Source organism: Chlorocebus sabaeus, chromosome 9 (assembly GCF_047675955.1).
Source record: "Chlorocebus sabaeus isolate Y175 chromosome 9, mChlSab1.0.hap1, whole genome shotgun sequence".
Lineage (NCBI taxonomy): Eukaryota > Metazoa > Chordata > Mammalia > Primates > Cercopithecidae > Chlorocebus > Chlorocebus sabaeus.
The window spans coordinates 96,222,270-96,249,129 of NC_132912.1; the positions used below are offsets into that span (position 1 = coordinate 96,222,270).

Consider the following 26,860-nt stretch of genomic DNA (forward strand, 5'->3'; position numbering starts at 1 on the left):
GCAGCCGCGGGATTCAAACTCCCGGAAGCGGCATCCGCGCCTGATGGCGTGATTCCGCCGACTGGAGCGCCGGGCTTCGCTTCAGCAGCTGGCTGGCCCAAGGGAGGTGACCGCGGAGGGTGGCGAGGGGCGGCCAGGACCCGCAGCCCCCGGGGCCAGGCAGGTCCAGACCACCAGGGAGGGCAGGTCAGTGGGCAGATCGCGTCCACGGGATTCAATCTCTGCCCGCCCTGATAACAGTCCTTTTCCCTGGCGCTCACTTCGTGCCTAGCACCCGGCTGGGCGCCTCAAGACCGTTCTCTCTTGATCGCTCCTTTGGACTTGGCGGTGGGTATCATCTCCTTACAGATAGGCGCAGAGAGGCCAAGTGACTTGCTCAAGGTCTTTCGTTAGGACGGCTTTTTCCGATTGGCAAGCACTTTACTTGTGTGTTCCTCAAACATCTTTATTTTAGAGATGAGAAACTTAGTGCCTTTTTTTTTTTTTTTTTTTTTTTTTTTTTTTTTTTTTTTTTTTTCAGTTTCTCTTTTCCTGTCTGTCTCCTCAAGTGAGATTTTATGGGGGAATTTTTAAAGATTGGCGTCGCCTTGTAGAATATGCGGCTTGTAATTGATGACTTGTACTGTCTACTGGATGGAAGCGCTTGTTTTGTCACATCCTGTCCATCATGACTTAGGTCACTTCAGCCAATCAGCCAATCATTTCTGAGCGCTTGCTGTTAGGCTCTGTGGGTGATCAAAAAAAAAAAAAAAAAAAAAATCGAAGTGCAGTCCTTGAAACAACAGTTGAACAATTGAAAAAAAAAATAAAAGGTTAGCGGGGAGTGTAATTGGGTACCAGATTGTGTGGGGGTGGGGGTGGGACAGCTATATCATTTATTAGAGTTCACAGAGGGAAGGCATGCTGAAGAAGGTTTTAATTGTGGGAACCCTGTGGATGACTGGAATAGGAAATACAGGGAAAAATACAGGGTGCGGTGGTTCACCCCTGTAATCCCAGCACTTTGGGAGGCCGAGGCGGACAGATCACTTGAGGTCAAGAGTTCGAGACTAGCCTGACCAATATGGTGAAACCTCATCTCTACTAATAGATACAAAAATTAGCCGGGCGTGGTGGCGCGCACCTGTAGTCCCAGCTACTCAGGAGGCTGAGGCAGGAGAATCGCTTGAACCCGGGAGGTGGAGGTTGCAGTGATCCGAGATCGTGCCACTGCACTCCAGCCTGGGCGACAGAAAGAGACTCTGCCGTCCCTAACCCCCCCACCCCCGCCAAAAAAAAAAAAAAAAAAGAAAATACTGGGAAAGGAGGTTGGTGGGACTAGGTGGTGAGGGAGATCGAAACCGTCTGGGCCAGAGGCTAGAAAGGGTAGTCATTCATTCACTGCCAGAGTTTCTGTCCAAAGGTTAGGAAGCAGATGTTTCGGGGTTCTTTCACGTTCTGCAGATCTGTATTTCCATCATTCTGTGTCTCAATGACTTGGTAGCAAAGTAGTTTTCTGTCCTACGACCCACGATATCAAGTCAACAGTGTGTTATCAACAGAAACACATAGGAAAGAACTTCCTGTGGCAGTAGGTGACTGAGAGACGCCATAAGCTTGCATTTCTTCAACTGATGGATGAGCTACCTTAATCTTTCAATTTATAATGGCAAAAATCCAGGACTAACCTTTTGATAGATGATTTCTTCTCAGTCTCCACAGTGCCAATATGTTTAGACGTTCTGATTTCACACAGGACAATCTTAAAAGTCACTTCGCTACCATTCTAAGGAGGTCTCTCCTATTTTTACTGATATCATTTATCTCTGTACTTCTCCTGTGTAATATTTATTACAGTTTGAGAATTCATGAACCCTTGTTTGTTTCCTTGTTATTGCCTGCCTGTACTACACTGAAAGCCCCATGACATCAGGGAACATGTCTTTTTTTTTTTTTTTTTTAATCAGTTTACATCCAGCATGTATTAGGGTACCTGGTAAATAGTAGGCTCTATAGTAATTTTTGAATGCACTAATGGGCTCATACTCCTTTATATCCTTTAATCACACTGCCATTATTTTGTCTTGGGATGCATGAAGTGGAAAAATGTTTTTTAACCTCCCTAATGAGAGTTACTTTCGTATACTATTTATATGCATTGTATGCCTCACTAGATTTTTGCCTGCTAAAGTTTATATACTTGTTTCTAAACCGTCATCTAGTACTGTTAGCAGATACTGAGTTTCTCCTTACTTAATTTGGCCCCTTATTCTTAATTCCTTTCATGCCTGACTCCCCTGAATGTTACGCCTCTTTTCCTGTAAATGTCTTAGTTTTAGGTTCTCTTCACTTTTTCCCACTGTGCTCTCTCAAATGACTATTAAGATAGGTCTGAACTAGGCTATCTTCTAAAACAGAGGACCTATGTTGAGTAATGACATTTCAGTGCCTATATACTCAGAATTACATTATTTACCAACAGCTTTCTATTTTGGGCCAAGATATGTGCTTGATTGTGACCTACTTCTTTCAGGCTTTATTTAATGGTTGCGGACTCCTTCACTGTTTTTTAAACAAAACTTTTTAACTGAAGAATTACACATATAGAACACCACACAAAACATAAATGGACAAGTTGACATTTTTTGAGACAGAGTCTTGCTCTGTTGCCCAGGCTGGAATGCAATAGTGCGATCTTGGCTCACTGCAACATCCGCCTCCCGGGCTCAAGCGATTCTCCTGCCTCAGCCTCCTGTGCAGCTGGGATTAAAGGTGCCCACCACCATGCCCTGCTAATTTTTTTAATTTTAGTAGAGACGGGGTTTCAAACATGTTGGCCAGACTGGTCTTGAACTCCTGACTTCTTGATCCACCCACCTTGGCCTCCCAAAGTACTGGGACTACAGGCGTGAGCCACTATACCCGGCCCAAGTTGACATATTTTAGAAGGTGAATACTCCCATTTAAGTACAACTGAGATTAAAAAAAAAAAAAAAAAAAAAGTTACAATACCCTAGAAGCCTCCATCCATCTTTCTCCATATCCTGCTGGTTTGGATATATCATTTCGATTTATAGCAGATAGGTCATTAGACCTGTTTCAAACTTGAGATTTAAATTTTTAAACTCAGAATTATACAGTTGATTTTTATTTTTACAGACCATTTCAGAGATGTCTTCCAGAAGTACCAAAGATTTAATTAAAAGTAAGTGGGGATCGAAGCCTAGTAACTCCAAATCCGAAACTACATTAGAAAAATTAAAGGGAGAAATTGCGCATTTAAAGACATCGGTGGATGAAATCACAAGTGGGAAAGGAAAGCTGACTGATAAAGAGAGACACAGACTTGTGGAGGTAAATGGTCTTCTGATCCTTTAAATTGTAAGCTCTCCAAGAAAGCGATGCATGAAGATTTCCTGATGCTACCTTCTTACTCTTGCCGTGTTCCCTGTCTTGTCCAGTTGATTAGTTTTGGAAAGCTGACTTTGGGTTTAGAATCTTAAATTCCTACTTTGACTTTGCCAAGTCTTAGATGTACTTTAGTCATTACTACCTCTTACCTTTTAAATGTAATTGAGTATGTGTTTTTAGGTTACCAGGTACTAAGTTGGTTTTGGAAATAAAGACATTGTGATGAATAGTTTTGCACCTTTCACATGGTCTGTTTCACCTTTAGTATGGTCTGTTTTTCAGTTATTTAAAACAAAGTAATAACCTAATCCATCATTTTTCCTATAGCTTCTTGATAATGAATATTCTTGATAACTTTTGTTATGCTGTATTTAAGATTGTGGAACATTCTGGCTATTTTCGCCATTTTTAAATTGATAGCGTAACTTAGAAGCATTCAATGTTCCATACTTCTTTTTTTGAGACTGGATCTCAACTCTTGCCCAGGCTGGAGTACAGTGGCTTGATCATAGCTCACTGCAGCCTCAAACTCTGGGCCTTAGGCAATCCTCCTGCCTGGGCCTCCCAAAGTGCTGGAATTACAGGTGTGAACCTCTATGCCTGGCCATTCCATGCTTTTTTGGAGTACTGTGTTACTCGTTGATGTACTTTAAGGATACTGTGCTGGGCTTCTGTCTCTTTTTTACTGTGGGAGAAGAGAAAATATTTACCCAACAGTTATATAATCTGGTTTTCCTGTTAATTTACTAAATGTAAAAAATCAAATCTGTCCATTTCAGAGTATTAAACAGTGTTCAAAGTTCCTTGTTTAAAACATATTTTATCATGCATATTGGCTACTTTCTAAGTAATTCTGGTTTTCAGGCTTTTGAAGGAAAAATTATTAGATGTGTTGGCATTTACACTCTGTTCAACTATATTTCAGATTCACTAATTTATAATTTTTATGGCATAGACAGAAGGAAGTTAGGAACTTATTAGAACTAGAGGGACTTAAAATGTAATCATAAATATAATCACAAATTTGGATTTAATTATTTTGCAAAAGTGCTTTTATTGTTTGTATTTAGAAAATAAATGGTTAAGGCCGGGCACGGTGGCTCCCGCCTGTAATCCCAGCACTTTGTGAGGCTGAGGCAGGCGGATCACCTGAGGTCAGGAGTTCAAGACCAGCCTGGCCAATATGGCAAAACCCTGTGTCTACTAAAAATACAAAAATTAGCCAGGTGTGGTGGTATGCCCCTGTAATCCCAACTACTCGGGAGGCTGAGGCAGGAGAATCCCTTAAACCCAAGAAGCAGACGTTGCAGTGAGCCGAGATCGCACCACTGCACTCCAGCCTGGGTGACAGAGCGAGACTCTGTCTCAAAAAGTAAATACATAAAATAAAATAAAACAAAATAAATGGTTAAACACTGTACCATTTGATTTCTTTAAATTCTCTAAACAGGCACGTAATAAAACTGGTTTATTTGTTGTAACAACATACATTGAGGTAAATGCTTTTTCAAGCATTGAGAAAACAGTCATCACCAATCCACAGATATGAAGGTTATTTTGCAATCTGGTGAAGCAATCTTATTGCTTCCCTGAGAGAGAGCTTTCCATTTCATTCCACTTTTTGAGAAGCACTGGGTACTTTGTTCCTTTATAATCAATTGAAATTAAACTTCCTGTGACTTCTACCCATTTGTTCTAATTGTGCCTATTAAGGTTACACAGAATAAGTCTTATTTTTCCTATGCAAACTGGCAATTTATTAGATATGTAAGGAAATTTTGCTTCCTCTTAACTTTTCTGCAGACCAAGCTCATATTCTTCAGCTTTTCTGGCTTATCAAAATCTTGAACAATTTTTAGTTTATTCATATCCCTCCTGAATTATGCACTTAGAATTGAACACAGTATCCTAAATGTGTTCTGGCAGACACAGATTGAAATAGTAGTGTTACATCTACTTAGCTGGATACTGTACTCCATTAAAGCCTAAAATTGTATGACTCTTTATCTGTCTCATACTACTGATTTAAGCTTGTGACCAACTAAAATCCCCTCATTTTCAAATGAATAACCATCCCCCTAAACTTAAATTTTCCCCATTTTGTATTTGAACAACTGCTGCTTTTTCCTTCCTAAATGCAGGTTTTAACTTCATGCTGTTTTGACCCTGTTAGCCTATAATTTTAATATTTATTTCTATTATCTTTTTATTTGACTTTTTCCTTCATGCCAGCAGCAGTTTACATATCTTGTGAATTTTTGAAGATGTTAAGCATTCCTTTAGAGATCACCTTCTAGATTCAATATGGAATCATTTATCAAAAGTAAGCAGGTTAATGAATGCATCCCTCTCCTGCTGAAATATTCTGTAACTTTTAAGTTCCACTGATTCCAGTTCATTAATGAGCATGTATATCTTGTGTGACCCACTTTTAGCTTTTAGTTTTTACAAGATCCAGTATTATGGAAGAATGATTACCAAATACTCACGTGAGAGCTAGCCCTTCTTTAGCTTTCTCTCACCACCCTTGATAGAGATGGTTTCTCCTTTCTTCATGTCTGTGCCCATTTTTAAATCTGTCTTAAGTACAGCACTTACAACGTTGCATTAATACATCGACTTACTTCTCTGTGAGCTATCTGAACATAAAACTTTGGCTTCCTCTCTTTTTTGGCCCTGGTATTTAGCATAATGCTGACTTGATATATAATAAATGCTTCATAAATGCTTGCTGAAGTATATATTGTTTAGCTAGATGTTTGACCTGGCTTTGTTCTAAGATTCTTCTTAGTTTATATCTAGAAAATTCGTGTCCTTGAGGCTGAGAAGGAGAAGAATGCTTATCAACTCACAGAGAAGGACAAAGAAATACAGCGACTCAGAGACCAACTGAAGGCCAGATATAGTACTACTGCATTGCTTGAACAGCTGGAAGAGACAACAAAAGAAGGTGAAAGGAGGGAGCAGGTATTGAAAGCCTTATCTGAAGAGAAAGATGTATTGAAACAACAGTTGTCTGCTGCAACCTCACGAATTGCTGAACTTGAAAGCAAAACCAGTGCACTTCGTTTATCACAGGTGCTAATCATTTCTTTAAACCCAGATTTTTTTTTTTTTTCTTTCTGATACAGTTTGTAATTCTTAGGAAGAATGAGTTTGTTAATACATGCTTCCCAAATGATGAGACAAATGATTAGTATAGTATACTAACAGGTCACTTGACTTTTTTTAATAGCCCAGTCCCTTCTCTATAAGCAAAAATACTTAATATGGTACCCTCCACTCCTTGTACCATTGATTTGCCTGGAGGAATATTCAAAAGACAAAATCTACTGTGTATTTACAATTACCAAGGTTTTTTTGAGTTCTTATTTCTGTAGTTTGTATCATGAAAACAGTAGGCTTCATTTTTTTTGGTTATTTTTCACATTTGAAACATACAATTATAATATCAAATATACTTTTCCTAACTGCTCTTGCATTTTCTCCCCCTTTTGTTTGAGAGGCACTAGTGTCATAGAAAGAACAAGGATATAGAAGTAGACATGTGAGTTCAGATTTTGGTTTTGTACTTGCCAGCTCTGTGACTCTGAACAAATTTGTTAACCTTTATAGCCTTAGAGACAATACTAGACTTCTCCAGACCCCTGTCCTAAATCTTAGTTTCTTTTTTTTTTTTAAACATATAAGCTAAACCTGAGTTTCCACATCGGTAAAATCAGGATAGGAATACTGATAATTAAATGTGATAATGTATGTAAATTGCCTCACATAGTGCCTAATATACAGTAGGTGCTCAGTAAATGGTTACTTATTAATCAGACCTTTGATTCTTTTGGAGATTTGGACATTCGATAATACTAACATTAGTATCATCTATAGGCTGGGCGTGGTGGCTCACGCCTATAATCCCAGCACTTTGGGAGGCCAAGGCGGGTGGATCACCTGAGGTCAGGAGTTTGAGACCAGCCTGGCCAACACAGTGAAACCCCATCTCTACTAAAAATACAAAAATTAGCCAGGCGTGATGGCACGTGCCTGTAATCCCAGCTACTCAGGAGGCTGAGGCACTCGAATCACTTGAACCTGAGAGATGGAGGTTGCAGTGAGCCGAGATAGTGCCACTGCACTCCAGCCTGGGTGACAGAGTGAGCCTCTGTCTCAAAAACAAAACAAAACAAAAAATCATCTATAGAAGAAAATCTATAGCTTTCAAATATCTCTCAGTGCTGTTAAGAATCTTTCTCTGTACTTTATTTCCCATTTAGGGGAGATAGTGGTCAGACCTATACGTTTATGTGTATTTTCATAGATGGGTGTTTGAGTGTTTCTGCAGATGAGTTCAAAAAGGCGAAGTTTTTCTAGAGAATTTCCACAGAACTGAAACTCATAAAACATTACAGTCAGATTCAAGGTAGCTGACTAAAATTTTTCTTTGTAGTTCAAGAGTTAGTTTCTCCACTTTTGGAATGTGAAATACAAGCTTAGTAGAAATTATAATTTTTAAAATTTTTATTTATTTTTTATTTTTTGAGACAGTCTCATTTTGCTGCCCAGGCTTGAATGCAATGGCACAATCTCAGCTCACTGCAACCTCCACCTGGGTTCGAGCAATTCTCCTGCCTCAGCCTCCCGAGTATTTGGGATTACAGGCGCCTGCCACCATGCCCTGCTGATTTTTGTATTATTAGTAGAGACGGGGTTTCAACATGTTGGCCAGGCTGGTCTTGAACTCCTGACCTCAGGTGATCGCTCACCTCGGCCTCCCGAAGTGCTGGGATTACAGGCATAAGCCACTGCACCTGGCCTGAAATTATAATTTTTAAAGATGTATTCTTATAATAATTTTGTGGGCTACCCATATTGATTTCTGTATTTAACTAGCATGTCTGACTTCTATAACAACTTCCAAATGTCAGTGTGTTACACAACAAATGTTTATTTTTCTCTCATGCCAGTCTAGTCCAGATTGGAGTGGAGGAAGCTTTGCTCCACAGAGTCATTTGACTCCAGGTTCCTTCCTTCTAGTGGCTCCACCCTCCTTTAGGGTGGGGTCCCCCACCAAGACCTCTGTATGTAGCTGTGAGATGGAGCCTGTGGAGAACTGCCTAGGAGGGTTCTGGGGCCAGGCCTGGTATTGACATGTCTCACCTCTGCTCACATTCCACTGGAACATGGCTCCACGAACCACAGGGTAGGCTATGAATCATAGTCTATAGTGTGCCCAGGGTAAAAGGAAAGGGGTTTGGAGAACTATCTTTGTCATAGTTTCCACCTCGAGGACTGAATTGAGAGAGAGAAAGGGCTACATATTAAAGTGAATGAATAGAGCATCTTTGGAGAAAAATAGTTTTTTTGAGCTTCTCTGCCAGTATTCACAAGTCTCTTATAGCTATTAAAAGACTAAAATACAGCTTTTTCTATGTTTGTTGGCCAGCCTGGCTACCTAGCCACCTACATCTCTTTTATTCCTCTGAGAAAATGAAAAGAGGAGAGAAATAATTTTTGAGTCCCATATAATCTATATGAACTAATACTAACTAATAATTAATACTTTTTTTTTGAGATGGGGTCTCACTCTGTCACCCAGGCTGGAGTAATTTTTGTATTATTAATAGAGATGGGGTTTCACCATGTTGGCCAGGCTGGTCTTGAACTCCTGACCTCAGGTGATCTGCCTGCCTTGGCCTCCCAAAGTGCTGGGATTACAGACGTAAGCCTGATCTTGGCTCACTGCAACCTCCTTCTCCCGGGTTCAAGTGATTCTTCTGCCTCAGCCTCCCGAGTAGCTGGGACTACAGGCGTGCACCACCATACCTGGCTAATTTTTGTATTTTTAGTAGAGACGGGGTTTCACCATATTGGCCAGGCTGGTCTCGAACTCCTGACCTTGTGATCCACCTGCCTCAGCCTCCCAAAGAGCTGGGATTACAGGCGTGAGCCACTGCGCCTGGCCTAATGAATACTATTAGTAATACAAAACATGATTCTAGAAAAAATTTTTACCTTTTGTTTGACAAGTTAATGTCTTCTAGATGTCATTTAAATAGCCTAATTGTTTTGTGTTTGTCTTTTTGGTAAAAATCACTGGGCTATTCATATGCATTAAGGGCTATTCTGGCAATCCTGGGGGGTCCAGAGGACCGCAGAAGTCAGATTAGATAGAAAATCTCAGGGTTTCCAGTCTGGGAAACTTCAGGAGATCTTAATTTTGACAATGGTTATCTCTGGTAACTCTCACCTGACTTGATGGTTTACCACCATCTACTAGATCTGGATTTTTTTTTTTTTTTTTTGAGACAGAGTCTCACTTTATTGACCAGGTTGGAGTTCAGTGGCATGATCTCGGCTCACTGCAACCTCTGCCTCCCGGGTTCCAGCGATTCTCCTGCCTCAGCCTCCCGAGTAGCTGGGATTATAAGCACAGGCCACCACGCTCGGCTAAATTTTCTTTTTGTATTTTTAGTAGAGACGGGTTTTCGCCATGTTGGCCAGACTGGTCTCAAACTCCTAACCTCAAGTGATCCACCCTCCTGAACCTCCCAGAGTGCTGGGATTATAGGTGTGAGCCACCGCGCCCAGCCTAGATCTGGATTTCAGGATGCTCCCATGAGGTGTACTGTATTGTTATGGAACTGAATATAATGAGGCAACTTCTATTGTGGAATGTCTGATGTTAACTAATGTTGGATTATTTACAGACTCTGGCTCCAAACTGCTTCAACTCATCAGTAAATAATATTCATGAAATGGAAATACAGCTGAAAGATGTAAGTTTATTTCCTCTTAAGCTAATTCACTTATTCTTAAGTTTTATAGAAATTGGCAACGTTAGCGCTGTGACAGAAAAACTGAATGGTTTGTGAGCTTCGTTTAAGTCTCTTTCCAGACATTCAAGACTCATTTCCTCCAAGCATGGTCTCTCTTTTTTTTGTTTTCTGAGGCAAAGTCTCGGTCTATTGCCCAGGCTGGAGTGCAGTGGCATGATCTTGGTTCACTGCAACCTCTGTCTCCTGGGTTCAAGCAATTCTCCTGCCTCAGCCTCCTGAGTAGGTGAGATTACAGGCACGAACCACCACACCTGGTTAAGTTTTTATATTTTTATTAGAGATGGGGTTTCACCATGTTGGCCAGGCTGGTCTTGAACTCCTGACCTCAAGTGATCTGCCCACCTTGGCCTCCCAAATTGCTGGGATTACAGCCATGAGCCACCGTGCCCAGCAGCATGGTCTCTGTAGGGTACACAGCCCTAGAAATTATCACTGCCACCAAATACTTCAGTAACATCCCTTTTCTATCTAAATCTAATTTCCCTAATTTGCCAGTCATTTTATTGTTTCTTGTTTTTTTGGTATTTTTATTTTTTTGAGACAGAGTCTTGCTCTGTTGCCCAAGCTGGAATGGACTGGTGTGTTCTCAGCTCACTGCAGCCTCCACCTCCCAGGTTCAAGTGACTTTCCTGCCTCAGCCTCCCGAGTACCTGGGATTACAGGCACCCGCCACCACGCCTGGCTAACTTTTATTTTTAGTAGAGATGGGGTTTCACCATGTTGGCCAGGCTGGTCTTGAACTCCTGACCTCAGGTGATCCGCCCGCCTCGGCCTCCCAAAGTGCTGCGATTAAGGACTTGAGCCACTGTGCCTGGCCTCCATTTTATTATTATAATGTAATTTAATTTATAGTATATTCTTTTTTGGTTTATCCATGCAAGATGCTCTCTTTGGTTTGAATCCTTCTCTTGAAACTAAGGTTTGCTTTCATAGGTTGAAAAGGAAACATGTTCTTTGTACGCTTCGTACTTCTTTTCTCTAGAATTTGATATGAGGTTATTTTAATTATACAGTAAAGCTGTATTATTTCAAACTTATAAATGGATTGGTGGGTTTTGTTGGGAATGGAATAAATTGAGGACATAGGGCTGCTATTTATAGTGTATTTTTTTTTCAAGTTTTTAGAGATATGAAGTATAAAGTTTCTGACCTGAAGTATTAGGTCAGTAGGTTGGTATTTTGGTTCCAGAAATATTACTGGCATGTCTTTTCTGATATAAGCATGTTCTTAAGATTTCTGTTTTCCTTCATCTATCAAGTATCCTTTGAAGTCTTTTTGATCTTCAAAAGAAGAATTTAAATCTCTTGGATGTCTAGCCAGGTGCCAAGTACTCTTATCAGACTACATAATTTACCTAGAGGTAACTGGAATGAAAAGGAAAAATTCTATGTCTTATTACACTGAAGTTTGTTATTCTATGTATATCCATACCTATGCATTAGATGCACATATCTAGAAATACCTTACACAGCTCCTGCATTCCTCTTTATTTACTCCACCCCCACCACAGTGGCTTTCCAGCTACTCCTTGAATAAACCACCTTTTCTCTTTCTGTTCCCTCTGCCTGGGACACTCTTCCCCAGATGTCTTCATGATTTCCTGCCTACCTCATGCAGGTTTTTATTTAAATGCTACTTTCTTGGGTCAGGGGGTGGACAGAATGGGGGCTCCCTGACCAGTTTATCTAAAATTATAGCTCCCAGACGATTCCTATTCCTTTCTCCTGCTTTTCTCTCCTCATCACATACTACGGCTAAATTTACAATCTATTTAACTTCTCTTGTCTAATGTTTGACCTTTCCATCAGAATGGAAGTCATATGAGGGAAGGATTTTTGCATGTTTTGTACACTGCTATATCCTCAGTGTCTAGAACATTTGAAAGAATGACTGGATGGAATCTTGGAAAGTTTCTTGAATTTTACTGGTGTCTCTTCTAGAAAAGTACCTGAAAATAGATGCCATTATCCGAAGCTTACATCTGCTTTTTAGGCATCTCGGTGCTAACTGCTTCAGATATCACCTGAGGGTATTTTTAGATAATGATGATTCTTTTTTATGAAATTCACTTTGAAATACTGCATATGTAAGCCCAAGCTTTTTGTTCTATCTTCTCAGCTTATTTAAGGGTCACATTGTACTTGTCTCCTCTGTCTTAGAAAAAGGCTTTTATACAAATGGGGTAAAATTTAACCCAACTCTTCTACAAATGGTGCTCTAGACTGAGCAAGATTCACAGACTCTTAATATGCTAGGTCTGGGGTAGTGCCTGAGATTTTTTGCATTTCCAGTAAGTTCCCAGCTGCTGCTGCTACTGGTCCTTGGACCACCCTTTCAGAACCATTAACATTATTATTATTATTATTATTATTATTATTATTATTTTGAGATGGAGTCTCACTCTGTCACCCAGGTTGGAAGGCAGTGGCATGATCTTGGCTTATTGCAACTTCCGCCTCCTGGGTTCAAGTGATTCAAATACCTCAGCCTCCTGAGTAGCAGAGATTACAGGTGTGCGCCACCATGCCCAGCTAATTTTTGTATTTTTAGTAGAGACAGGGTTTTGCCATGTTGGCCAGGCTGGTCTCCAACTCCTGACCTCAGATGACCCGCCTGCCTCAGCCTCCCAAAGTGCTGGGATTACAGATATGAGTCATCGTGCCCAGCCAGAACCATTAACTTATATTTGAGGAGCAAGAAGTGGTTTAGCTCTGGTTTTCCCTTTGGAATTTCAGCAAATGTTTGAGACCAGGAGGAAAATTGTAGTTGGAGGACTTAGGGAGCATGGAAAGAGACATCTCACTTCTTGCAGCCCCGACACTGGCACATTATTTGGCTTTTGAGAGCTCAGCAGTTCTAGTTCCATCACCCTCTCAAAGTTTGCAGAAACTTCCTGTAGAAGCTTACCCATGTATTTTCAGAATTAGTATTTGTTATATTTAAGTAAGCCCTAACAACTTATGTACACCTTCTTTAGGCCCAGTTGTATCATTGTTCAGTTACCATTTCGCTCTGGCGGACAGTTGAAATAATTACATAGAGTTAATGTCGTAAGCATTGTCAAATGTCAGTACTTTTAGTATTTATTTAAGAATTATGTTAGTATAAACTAGATCAAACCAAATAGCCAAAAGACAGTTTTAATAGGTGTTTCTTGCTCTTAAATTCAAATATCCGAATTTTAAGCATAGAACTTAGGGATGATAAATCATAATTATTTTAAAATTATTTGTCTGCAAACATTCAAATTAACAGAAAAGTTACAAGAATGAGTATGATAACCTATAATGTCCATATCCCCTTTACTAAAATTCAACCATTGTTAACATGTTACCCCATTTTGCACTCTCTTTCTCCTTTCAACCCTCACCTACACACATATACATGTAGTATTTTTTTCTGAACCATGTGAGAATGAATTGTACATATCCACAGCCCTTTAAACTCATATACTTCAATGTGTATTTCTTCTCCCATTCAAGTACTAATCAGGCTCAACCCTGCTTAGTTTCCAAGATCAGCCAAGATCAAGCACGTTCAGGGTGGTATGGCAATAGACTTCAGTGTGTATTTCTTAAGAATGAGGATACTCTTGCCCACAACTATAGCACAGATAGCAAGTTTAATAAATTTAACATGGACACAATACTTCTATAATCTACCATTCCTACTGCAGTTTTGTCAATTGACCTACATTTTGTATTCCTTCAGTACAGGCTAACATTTTAATCTACATTGGTTGGAATTTTTGTCTACAGAATATTTAGTGGATTCTTGTCAAACCTGGGGGAAGACCTTTATAGCATTCCACAGGCCTTTTTTTTTTTTTTTTTTTTTTTTTTTTGAGACAGAGTCTCACTCTCGCCAAGGCTGTAGTGCAGTGGTGTGATCTCAGCTCACTGCAACCTCTGCCTCCCTGGTTCAAACGATTCTCCTGCCTCAGCCTCCACAGTAGCTGGGATTACAGGCACCTGCCATTGTGCTCGGCTAATTTTTTTATTTTTAGTAGAGACGGGGTTTCACCATCTTGGCCAGGCTGGTCTTGCACTCCTGACCTCGTGATCTGCCTGCCTCAGCCTCCCAAAGTGCTGGGATTACAGGCGTGAGCCACCGCGCCTGGCCTCCACAGGACATTTTATTTTCCCACTTTTGTTCTACATTTTTATTAATAACTTGGAGGAAATTGTTAAATGCATGCCTAATAAATGTATAGATGACACAAAGCTGGAGAGCATATCTAATGTAATGATGTTTGACTCTAAAAACTCAGAACTAATACCAATATTTATGATAGTTACCAAATCCATATATTGAGACTGATAGCTAACGCACACAGTGAGAAGAGGTGGAATAAGGAAATGTTTACTGAGGTAACATCGCCATCATGTGGCCTTTTAGAATATTACCCCTTGAATCTTCAACATGTATTTTTGCTTCTCATACTTAAGTGATGTATGGTTCCTTTTTGAAAAAATTAATTAATTTTTTTTTTGAGTTGGAGTCTCACTCCATTGCCCAGGCTGGAGTGCAGTGGCATGATCTCAGCTCACTGCAACCTCTGCCTCCCGGGCTCAAGTGATTCTCTTGCCTCAGCCTCCCAAGTAGCTGGCACCACTGGCGCCTGCCACTATGCCTGGCTAATTTTTTGTATTTTTAGTAGAGACAGGGTTTCACCATATTGACCAGGCTGGTCTTGAACTCCTGACCTTGTGATCCGGCCGCCTCGGCCTCCCAAAGTGCAGAGATTACAGGCCCGAGCCATTGTGCCCAGCCGGTTCCTTTAAAAGAGAAGAAAAATAAAACAAAATTGGCCTGGCGGAGTGGCTCATGTCTGTAATCCCAGCATTTTGGGAGGCGGAGAAGGGTGGATCACCTGAGGTCAGGAGTTCGAGATCAGTTGGGCCAACATGATGAAACCCAGTCTCTAACAAAAATACAAAAAAGCCGGGTGTGGTGGTGCACGCCTGTAATCCAAGCTACTCAGGAGGCTGAGGCAGGAGAATCACTGGAACCCGGAAGGCAGAGTTTGCAGTGAGCTGAGATCGTGTCACTGTATTCCAGCCTGGGCCACAGAGCGAGTCTCCGTCTCAAAAAAAAAAAAAAAAAAAAAAAAAAAAAAAATTGGCCAGGCTTGTTGGCTCATGCCTGTAATCCCAGCACTTTGGGAGGCTGAAGCGGGCAGATCGCCTGAGGTCAGGAGTTGAGACCAACATAGTGAAACCCCGTCTCTACTAAAAATACAAAATTAGCCGGGTGTGATGGCACATGCCTGTAATCCCAGCTACTCGGGAGGCTGAGGCAGGAGAATCGCTTGAACCCGGGAGGCGGAGGTTGCCGTGAGCCAAGATGGCACCATTGCACTCCAGCCTGGGCAACAAGAGTGAAACTCCTTCTCAAAAAAAAAAAAAAAAAATTTCATGACCATTTAATTTTGACTTAAATTATTTGTATTAAAATACTTCTTAAATGTGGACAAATGTAAAATTTCGTATAAAATTATGTATCTTTAGTATCTAACACACCATAATTTATAGGTATTTGGATATACATGTGCATTGTGAGTCATACAGTGCTTCATCTCTTAGCAACTAAATTTAAGTCTGATCCTGGGTTTCTCATGAGTCCTTACTTTTGAAAGATGCATAGGGTCTGAGTAAGAACTTCACTGGGGATGGCAGTGGAGCTGAATAAGAAAGTGACTACTGCGGCCTGTTTTAAAATAGGCCAGGAATCCTAGCAATCTTCTCAACTGTACTAAGTTCACTGATTTTTTTTCCCAACTTTTATGATTATTTTTCCCAACTTTTATTATGAAAAATGTCAAACACACACAAAAGTTGAAAGTCATTGAACAATCGTATATCTACCACGAAGCTTCAACAATAAGACAGACTCTAAATCAAAAATCAAATTACTACAGTGAAAACAGCCATCCACAGAACTTCACATTATTGACAATATATAATACAAAATGTACGTACAATATCTCCACTTGACAAATGGACTCTTAAGCCATGTAAAGAGGACTACTGTTCCCTAATGGATGTGGAGAGAAAATGTGTAGTAAAGTGACTGAGGCTCCTGGACTAAGTCCTTGATTTCAGAGACTGTTTCTTTCTTCCTAATTCATTTGCTAATTCTATAGCAAACAGACACTGAAAATCCTTTAAGTGCCATACCCAGGAGCTTTGCTCACGAGTTTGTAGGGTGCTAGTAGAAAGAGCCTAACAAAGCTTAGAGAAACTCTCTAGACTTAATAAGAGTTTCCACATATGTAGATCTTTCTGGATATGGGACTCAGTGTCTTTAAAGGATGGAAATTCTTACCAGAAAGCAGATGCCCTGATAGACACCCACAACCTTCAAGCTCCTTATGTCCTCTACATTGTGGAACTAGAGGTCTGGAAAGAGTGGCTGCTATAAAAGGAAACACTATATTATATTGCCAGATTGAAATTAAATAGAAAAATTTTGTCTATGCATAATAGATCATTTTAAGAGCTACTGTGTTGTTCTCCCAAATAGTAATCAGAAATCCGTATTCCACTCTTGAAAAAATGAGCTTTGCTGATACTGTTATAGGTTCTTCGAAGTTCAGATTACTATGAGCTCTGGATTTATAGCAAGTCCTCTGGTGTAAAATGAACTGGTTACAATCCCTGCCATACAAAGCTTCTGTCTTCACATGGCCCCATTCTCTGTGTATATCTGTGTGTCTGCTCCTTTTTATAAGGATACTAGTCACTGGATTTAGGGCTCATGCTACTCCAGTATGGCCTCATTTTAACTAATTGCATCTGCAAAGACCCCCACTCCTTGTTTTCTGTTTTTTTTTTTTTTTTTTTTTGAGATAGGGTCTCACTCTACTGTCTAGGCTAGAGTGCAGTGGTGCAATCTCGGCTCACTGCAACCTCTGCCTCCCGCATTCAAGTGATCTGCTACCTCAGCCTCCCAAGTAGCTGGGACTATAGGTGTGTGCCACCATGCCTGGCTAAAAAATAGAGACAGAGTTTTGCCATGTTGGCCAGGCTGGTCTTGAACTCCTGGCCTCAAGTGATCCGCCCGCCTCGGCCTCCCAAAGTTGCTGGGATTACAGGTGTGAGCTACTGTACCCGGCCCACAGACCCCATTTCTGAATAAGGTCATATTCTGAAGTTTCAAGTGGACATGAATTTTGAGGGACATTATTCAACTCACTGTAAGTATGAAACCCCTATACAAACAGGTGACTGACCCCAGCTTGGAGTTTTTAATGGGGTTATAAAGGATCATATAAAGGATGAAAGTTGGTGGTAAAGAGAGAAGGTAGCTGTTAAGTTTGATCCTCTATAGAAGACACGGAGATGATGTTAGGAGTGCAAACAGTTTATTGGGGAGCAAGATTTGTGCAAGGAAAAAGGAAGTAGTTATGCCAGGGAGACCATCAGACCACGATGAAAACCTAGCAACGTCTCTGTCACCCCATGGCGGGCTCCAGAGCAGAGAGTACTGCAAAGGAGAGTTCTTGTTGGGCAGCAGTCGTTAGGCACTTGTTCAGTTGTTGGCTGGGGCCAACCCAGCTCAGCTCAAAAGCTGACAGGGACTTGAAGGAATTAACAGATGGAGGCTGTCAGCTAATCAGCCAAGCACTCACCATGCAGCTGGGCAGAGCTCCTCTTTTTTGTTTGTTTGTTTTTTGGTTTTTTGAGAGACACAGTTTCACTGGAGTTTCCAGGCTGGAGTGCAGTGGCGTGATCTTGGCTCACTGCAACCTCCACGTCTTGGGTTCAAGTGATTCTCCTGCCTCAGCCTACCAAGTAGTTAGGATTACAGGCGTGCGCCGCCATGCCTGGCTAATTTTTGTATTTTTATTAGAGACAGGGTTTCACCATGTTGGCCAGGCTGGTCTTGAACTCCTGACCTCAGGTGATCCACCCGCCTCGGCCTCTCAAAGTGCTAGGATTACAGCCATGAGCCACGGCACTCAGCCAACTGGGCAGGGCTTTTGAAGGGGGGTTCTGAGCAGTTCATCTCCATGTCTGCCACAAAAGGTGTTTTCGTTTACAGAGAATGATATGTACGCACACACAAAGCAAGTTGTGTACTGAAAAAAGCAAACAAATGAACTTAATCCCACATAAACTATGACGGTGTCATGTTGTTATGTATTCTGAAGGCACGTAACATAGAATGGTTGCCCAGAATTCGTCTATGAGTCAGAGAGTTTTTGTTGGAAAAGACTACATCACTTGGACTCTCTTGCCCATTTTAAGATTTTGTTTTTGTATTTTACTGTTGATTTTCTTTCATCTTCCCATTAAGGCTCTGGAGAAAAATCAGCAGTGGCTCGTGTATGATCAGCAGCGGGAAGTCTATGTAAAAGGACTTTTAGCAAAAATCTTTGAGTTGGAAAAGAAAACGGAAACAGCTGCTCATTCACTCCCACAGCAGACAAAAAAGCCTGAATCAGAAGGTACTGACTGGTATAAAAATGTTCTCTTGGGACAGGCCTGACATTTTCCAAAAGGAGTGATTCATCAAATTTAGATTTTTATAGATATGTGTTAGAAAGTAAAATAAGAGCAAGTCTTGTAGCCCTGAAGTAAGAAATACCATTTTCGCAAGTTTTATTTCCTAACGTTTTCAGATCAAAAGAAAGTACCAACACAGGCTAACGGGTGATCTTTGGCAGTTCTGAAGTCACATTCAGTTTTCTCTACCCATGAATGTCCTTCCCCTTCTTCAAAGTCCTTCTCCAGCTTTTACTTCCCCCAGAGTTGGCCTTGTCACAGTTCTCTTTTCACTTTGCTTCCCTTCAGCACTTATTCATATCAACCCCAGGAGAAAGAATGCCTTTTATAGATGATCCTTAAATCATTTGAACTTCAGGTATAGAATTGAGATGAAATTTCTTATTCACGATGCTCTCTTTTTGCCAAGTGCTTTGCAGTTTCCCTTACATAGATCTCAGTGGAGTTTCCGAGCAACCCTAAGAGGCGGGGCAGGAAAGGTCAGTATTTTCATTTTACAAATGAAGAAATAGGTTTAGCAATTCTAGATGACAAGCTAAGAAAAAAAAATGAGAAACTCCATGCAAAGCTCTCCTTAAAAGACTGACAGCTTGGAGGGGACCAAAGCCTTGAATTTTATACAGAAGTCTAAAGAAAGGGGAACAAGACTCATAAGACTGGAGAATCATATTTGAATATTTAAAACAAAGCTGATGCTAAAAAGAAACTATAAATGTCTCTGGAGGCACTTCAAAGCTGTCAGCCCTAATGGCACAAAGTTGCTTCTGTAAAATATGTGTTTATGTAAAAGCAGGATTTTAGTTATGGGCTAAGTCTAATTTCTTTTCTTTGGTAATACAGTTCTCGCTCGCTCTCTCTTTCTCTGTGTGTCTGTTTTATCAAAGCCATATAAGCACTTGTTAGAATAATGTAATAGTTAAGAAGGGCCTTGCCCTGTCTTTCCCATCCTAATCCCCGTTTCTTCCTCCCATCAGGGCAACTGCTCTTAATATTTCTATTTTTAATTTTGATAGTTATCTTCATATATAGATAATGAGCTTGTATTCCTATTTGTTGATTGAACTTCTTTAGACTTTCCCTCCCTACAGAATAGATGTTACTGTTTTTAGTTCTATTTGTGAGTTTTATAACTTCAACTAATATACCTGAACTTGTTTTTTATTTCATCAAATATCAACAATTAGCCCCTATCTCTTGACTCTTCATGTTGTAAACTAAGGAAATGGTGTGATTCATTTAGATGTTTGATGTTTCACTTTTCAGGAATATTATATATTTTATAAAATGAGTTGTGCCATAATGTTGTTTGTCATAGGTTATCTTCAAGAAGAGAAGCAGAAATGTTACAACGATCTCTTGGCAAGTGCAAAAAAAGATCTTGAGGTTGAACGACAAACCATAACTCAGCTGAGTTTTGAACTGAGTGAATTTCGAAGAAAATATGAAGAAACCCAAAAAGAAGTTCACGATTTAAATCAGCTGTTGTATTCACAAAGAAAGGCAGATGTGCAACATCTGGAAGATGATAGGCATAAAACAGAGAAGATACAGAGACTCAGGGAAGAGAATGATATTGCTAGGGGAAAACTTGAAGAAGAGAAGAAGAGATCCGAAGAGCTCTTATCTCAGGTAAGCTTAACCGGATCCATAATTCAGAGTGTTCACTGAACACTTTCTAAGTGTCAGGGACTAGATAACCACTAGAGAACCAGCTAGGGACAAAACAAGTTCCTGCCCCTCATGGGAGTTTATATTCCAGAACAGAAACAGACCATAAACAATAAATAATGAAACCAAAGAAAATGCAGCAGGGTGACGTGACAAAGGGAAATTGGGGACCAGTGGAGGCCTCTCTGAGGAGATGGCATTTGGACAAAGAAAGAAAATTCTCATGATGATAAGGACCCAGTGAAGTGGGTGACTTCCTCTCAACGGAGGAAATTATACACACAAAGGCTCTGGGTGAGGAGGAGGTCAGTATATGTGAGAAGCCAAAAGAAGACGTGAAGTAATGAGAGGAATCAAGGCTGATTCCTAGACTGGCATCTAAATGGTGATGATATGTGCTCAAGTGAATTCACATGGCATCTTCCATGTTCTTGTTATGCTCATAGCTTTATGCTACAGTATCTTAATAATGTTGGAGTTGCTACGTTAGGATTATTGGAATTGAACACTACTTTGATGGAACTCTAATTTAGATTTTGCTTGTCAGCCTGGAATCATGGAAAGAACATTATTTGGAATCCATGCCTAGTCTCTAGTCCAGGATATATGGCCTTAGGCAAATCACCCAACTTCTCTGACTACTCACTGGTTATTCACTTGTCAAATTAGTAATAACCTCTGCTTGCCTTATAGGGCTTTGGCAAGGGTCAGTTGAGAGAAGGTAAAAGTGCTTTGTAAACTAAGCAAGGAAAATGCTAGTTATTGCCCCTATTTTAATGGTAATTTTTAACAGTCCTACAAAAGTTGAGAGTGCTGGTAATGGGACAGTAACAAGTCCATCTATAACACTTGCCATCTTAGTCTTTTTTTTTTTTTCCCGAGACAGGGTCTTGCTCTGTCACCCAGGCTGGAGTGCAATAGCGCAATCTCAGCTGACTGCAACCTCCACCTCCTGTGTTCAAGTGATTCTTGTGCCTCAGCCTCCCGAGTAGCTGGGATTACAGACATCCACCACCACGGCTGGCCAATTTTTTGTATTGTTAGTAGAGATGGAGTTTCGCCATGTTGGCCAAGCTGGTCTCAAACTCCTGACCTCACGTGATCCACCTGCCATGGCCTCCCAAAGTGCTAGGATTACAGGTGCAAGTCACCAGGCCCAGCCTGCCATCTTAGTCTTTACCACTCACACTTCTGTCTACAGGCATGAGCAGTGATACTAGGGAGAGATTAAGTGCACTGATTAAATTTTGCTCCAACTCTGGCTAACGGCCCAGCACTGCCTCTCATGTTATCCTACTCAGACATGTCAGAACCTCCAAGAAAGGGGGTGTGGCCGCTGCAGAGTTCAGTGCTGTTGATCAGCATTCAGTCTGTGTGCCTGAGGGAACTCGCGGCAGGGGTAGTATACTGCTTAGCTGCTGGCATAGATAACCATCAGATGGCCAGCTGGAATGATTCACCCCCAACTAGCAGGTGTTGTCCTGGTTAGAGATGTGAGACTTGTGATGTGAGCTTCTCATGCATCCCAGGTCATGCCGGAAAAGGTCGGATGTGACAACATTGGTTCTCTTTACATCCTACAGGTCCAGTTTCTTTACACAACTCTGCTAAAGCAGCGAGAAGAACAAACAAGGGTAGCTCTGTTGGAACAACAGGTACTCATTGGGGTTGCTCCTAAATTCAATTCTGCCTGTTAGAAAATGCAGTTTTTCCTCATGTTTACGCTGTTCTATGGAGAAGCATTTGAAAGTTGTGAAAAGTGTCTTTAAAATACTTCAATAAGTCTTTTTTCTTCAATAAAAAAGATATTTCAAGAGACTCTGCTAGCCACTTATTCCTGTTACTGTCCTCAGGCTAAACAGATTCTTGAGGTGTGATGGCAATTTTCTTGACAGGTAGATGTTGGCCTTGGCAAATTTTGCTCTTCCCCAGTGGCTATAGTTCCTAGCCTAACAATATCTCGTAATTAGGGCTACCTTATAACTTCAAGCAGAACTTGGAGAGACACCATTTAGTCTCAGAATGTACTATAAATGGTGTAAAGCTGAGATTTAGTATATTCCAAACCAGGGAATAGCTATCTCTTTCCCTTCTCCTTCTTCCCCCTTAAAAAAGGTGGATAGGGAGGAGTCATTCTAATCAACAACTTCTTAAGCTGCTCTTCCCTCACCTATACCTCAGCATTAGCTTTGCTCCTTGGATAAACCAAATCCTCAGCCATAAGCTGCCTCATCCATCAACATTTCATGGTGCTCAGGTGAATTCTTGCTACAATAGTACAATAAATATTTTCTTCTTGTGCTAATAAAAACATGTGAGCATCCAGTCAAGAGAACTAGACAGTCTATATCAGCTGTAATGGTCTTATCCTGGGCCTTTTCCAGATGCAGGCATGTACTTTAGACTTTGAAAATGAAAAGCTCGACCGTCAACATATGCAGCATCAATTGCATGTAATTCTTAAGGAGCTTCGAAAAGCAAGAAATCAAATAACACAGTTGGAATCCTTGGTGAGTCTGGAATGATTAAACTACAATTTGTCTTCGTCTTCCCATTTATATGACAAATCAGTTTCGAACTTAGAAGGATACAGCTTAACGAACAGCTAGATGTATCTTAAATCAGTAGGCAGAGCCCCTGCCTCATTTGAAGCAACTGCCCTTCGAGCATCAATTCAGAGGACCGGAAAGAGGGACATGATCACATCTGGAAACATTCCCCCAATACCCCAGCTGCTGTGATGCTAGAGGCACTAAGTAGTGCCTGAGCCGGGGGCGAAAGGGTAGAATAGAAGGTAGTCACAGAATCCTGAACTGAAATTGTGTTTATCTATTAAAAAAGAAAAAGGCTGGGCACGGTGGCTCATACCTCTAATCCTAGCGCTTTGGGAGGCCAAGACAGGCAGATCACGAGGTCAGGAGTTGGAGACCAGCCTGACCGACATGGTAAAACCCTGTCTCTACTAAAAATACAAAATATTAGCTGGCCATGGTGGCACGCGCCTGTAACCTCAGCTACTTGGGAGGCCAAGGCAGGAGAATCACTTGAACCCGGGAGGCAGAGGTTGCAGTGAGCCAAGACTGCGCCACTGCACTCCAGCCTGGGCAGCAGAGCAAGACTCTGTCTCAAAAAAGAAAAAAATGCTGTTTTTAGGGATAATGGACTATTACTGTTCATATGCTTTTTAGATGTATTATGAGGTTTGTGTGAGTCACTCTGAAAACATAATCTTTTAAAACATGAACCTTTTAAATAATATTATTTCTATGAGGAAATGGTTTTTCACTTACTTATTCTCACCTTACTAATAAGCTTCTGGACCAAACTTGTTGGGGGTCTGCATTTGAATATATGTCTGTCCCACTAGTGCATATTTTAAATTTCATTCTAGTACTATAGAATACTTGGAGATGGTGAAATGTTACAAATATGATTCCTCAGTTTTCAAAGGAGGAAAAAAAGCAATGTAAAAATAATGATCATTTGTAACTTCTGTATGAATAAAAGAAAGAAAATATATTTTTGGCTCTGTTCTTAAGTATATCATTGATTTTACCTATTTATAATATTTGAAATAAAAATTTATAATTCATTTTTGTTATTGACCATTCAAAGTGTAGGGAGCAGAAGGTATGCAGAAGAATTTGTAATTTTCCTATACTTTGTTCCTGCTGGTCACCCTCTTCACTGTGCTGTAAAATACTCATTTTTAACTACTCCAAGTTCTTAGGAAAAAAACACGAAAAAGTAAAGTCTCAAAGGTATGATACGATATCTTAGTCATTTCTGTGTATAAGCTGTTTGAGCTCCTAAAATTCCTTGCTGCCTTTAGTTTCCATATAGTACTTTATTGGCGAGGTTGCCTCTGTTTTACAAAACTAGCAAATTTAATCAGCCTTGTATATAGACCTACCTAATATTTGACTCTGTGTCCTAATAAAACATATTCATATACACACCCAACTCCAATACTTCTGGGTAATTTGGGTAATTATAGTAGTTATCTGGGTAAATTCACAGCTACCTCCTATATTGTCCCCATAATACTGAGGAGCTGAAATTCAAAAGAAAATCTGTCTACAGTGCTAAAGCAGCTAGAATACCTATGGAACAGTTAACATTTCTGAACAGGCTGGGTACAGTGGCTCACGCCTGTAATCCCAACACTTTGGCAGGCTGAGGTGGGCAGATCACTTGAGCTTAGGGGTTTGAGACCAGCCTGGGCAACATAGAATTAATTTTTTGCAGAATTTTCTATTTCTATAAAAAATAGAAAAATTATCTGGACGTGGTGACGTGTGCCTATAGTCCCAGCTACTTAGGAGGCTGAGGTGCGAGGATTGCTCGAGCCTGGGAGGTCGAGGCTGCAGTGAGCTGTGTTTATGCCACTACACTCCAGCCTGGGTGACAGAGTGAGACTGTCTCAAAAAACGAAAAAATGCTGAAACAATGGGCCTTATTTACAAATGCTATTATTTGAAACTTGTTTTTCAGAAACAGCTTCATGAGTTTGCCATCACAGAGCCGTTAGTCACTTTCCAAGGAGAGACTGAAAAGAGAGAAAAAGTTACCGCCTTGCCAAAAAGTCCCACTGCTGCACTCAATGAAAGCCTGGTGGAATGTCCCAAGTGCAATATACAGTATCCAGCCACCGAGCATCGCGATCTGCTTGTCCATGTGGAGTACTGTTCAAAGTAGCAAAATAAGTATTTGTTTTTATATCAAAAGATTCAATACTGTATTTTCTGTTAGCTCGTGGGCATTTGGAATTATATATTTCACATTTTGCATAAAACTGCCTATCTACCTTTGACACCCTGGCATGCTAGTGAATCATGTACCTTTTAGGCTGCTGTGCATTGTTCTTGGCAGTGATACCTCCCTGACATGGTTCATCATCAGGCTGCAATGACAGAATGTGGTGAGCAGCATCTACTGAGACTACTAACATTTTGCACTGTTAAAATACTTGGTGAGGAAAAGATAGCTCAGGTTATTGCTAATGGGTTAATGCACCAGCAAGCAAAATATCTTATGTTTTGGGGATTTTGAAAAATCAAAGATAATTAACCAAGGATCTTAACTGTGTTAGCATTTTTTATCCAAGCACGTAGAAAACCTACAATCCCAATTTTGATGTCCATTGTTAAGAGGTGGTGATAGATACTATTTTTTTTCATATTGTAGAGCGGTTATTAGAAAAGTTGGGGATTTTCTTGATCTTTGTTGCTGCTTACCATTGAAACTAAACCCAGCTGTGTTCCCCAACTCTGTTCTGCGCACAAAACAGGATTTGTTTGAGGCATACTCTTAAGCAGCCACACACAATGTTTTCTGTCATACTATCTGGCACTCACTGTAACTTGAATTACATTGGCACATGCTGGTTAGCTAAAATTGTTAAAATAAATTTTAATAAACCCATCTAGGCCTCTCATTTGATGTACCGTATTTTATTTATTTTTGGCATTCTTAAAGCTGGGCAATGTAATGATCAGATCTTTGTTTATCTGAATAGACATCTTTATACATGCTATTTGTAAACCAAAAACTTTTAAATTTCTTCAGGTTTTCTAACATGCTTACCACTGGGCTACTGTAAATGAGAAAAGAATAAAATTATTTAATGTTTTAATATGTCTAGTGTATTCGTGTTATATTCTAAGATACTTTTTTGAAAAAAAACAAATTTATTGGACATAATCAAAATTTAAAACTTTCACAATAAAAAATTCAAGACTTTTATAATTCAAAGCACATTCTCCAAAAAGTGAAAATACAACCAATAGAAAGAGAAAAAATATTTTCAAACCATGTATCTGATAAGGGTCTAGTATCCAGAATATATAAAGCACCATTACAACTCAATAAATAGATATTCTAAGATTTTTACCCCCAAGGACTTATCAGGGGTTACAGATTAACACTCAGTGTAAGATGATAAGACAGTTAAGGATACATCAGAACCAAAAACTATGTGAAGGAGTTAGAAGGAGTAGATGCTTTCAGGCATCTTTCTTGAATAGATAAAAACTCTTTATCAATAAATGTGAATTTCAGTTATTTGTTACAGAGGTAAAACAATAAGCATGCCAAATTATATAGGGTTTTGTTTTTTTTTTTTCTAACCGTAGAAATTATACAGATCTGTTTATGGAAATAAAATTTTGCCATTACTGTTAATCCCAGGCTCACAAGATCTTCAACTACAGTTAAACAAAAGATATGGAAATATTCAGCCACATAGTTCTTATTCTGATCCACAATGTTATAGCAAAGACCATAGTATTAAAGCAAAAATATATGCCATAAGGAAGTTGCTCCCCTTACAACTTTAAAGCATTACCTTTAAAGCATTACCTCTAGTTTATAGATGTGGAAAATGTCTTGGTCATCCAGTAAGCAGTGGAGTCAAGGAGAACCCAGGCCTTTGGTCCATGCCTGTATGGAACAAGAGATGC

At 40.2% G+C, this 26,860-nt stretch overlaps 1 protein-coding gene across 2 annotated transcripts; it reads left to right on the top strand.

Annotated features, from left to right (window-relative positions):
- Positions 1–26,036, top strand: CEP55 (centrosomal protein 55). 2 transcript variants are annotated; one of them, XM_038009270.2, is made up of 9 exons: positions 1–186; positions 3,139–3,333; positions 6,193–6,468; positions 10,092–10,160; positions 18,523–18,673; positions 20,047–20,360; positions 21,983–22,054; positions 22,784–22,909; positions 24,894–26,036. In XM_038009270.2, the coding sequence occupies exons 2-9, from the start codon at positions 3,151–3,153 to the stop codon at positions 25,095–25,097; spliced, it is 1,395 nt and encodes a 464-aa protein (XP_037865198.1). In that variant the 5' UTR covers positions 1–186; positions 3,139–3,150; the 3' UTR covers positions 25,098–26,036. The 2 variants fall into 2 exon arrangements, with proteins under 2 accessions (XP_037865198.1, XP_037865197.1); XM_038009269.2 differs by having other exon boundaries at positions 16–327.
- The last annotated feature ends 824 nt before the right edge of the window (positions 26,037–26,860 follow it).

What these genes read in the sequence shown, in the direction of transcription:
- CEP55 (XM_038009270.2), top strand. Translation starts at nt 3,151, where the DNA reads ATGTCTTCCAGAAGTACCAAAGATTTAATTAAAAGTAAGTGGGGATCG. An exon ending in GTGCACTTCGTTTATCACAG is followed by an intron (nt 6,469 to 10,091) that starts GTGCTAATCATT and finishes GATTATTTACAG; the next exon opens with ACTCTGGCTCCAAACTGCTT. An exon ending in AAAAAAGCCTGAATCAGAAG is followed by an intron (nt 18,674 to 20,046) that starts GTACTGACTGGT and finishes TGTTTGTCATAG; the next exon opens with GTTATCTTCAAGAAGAGAAG.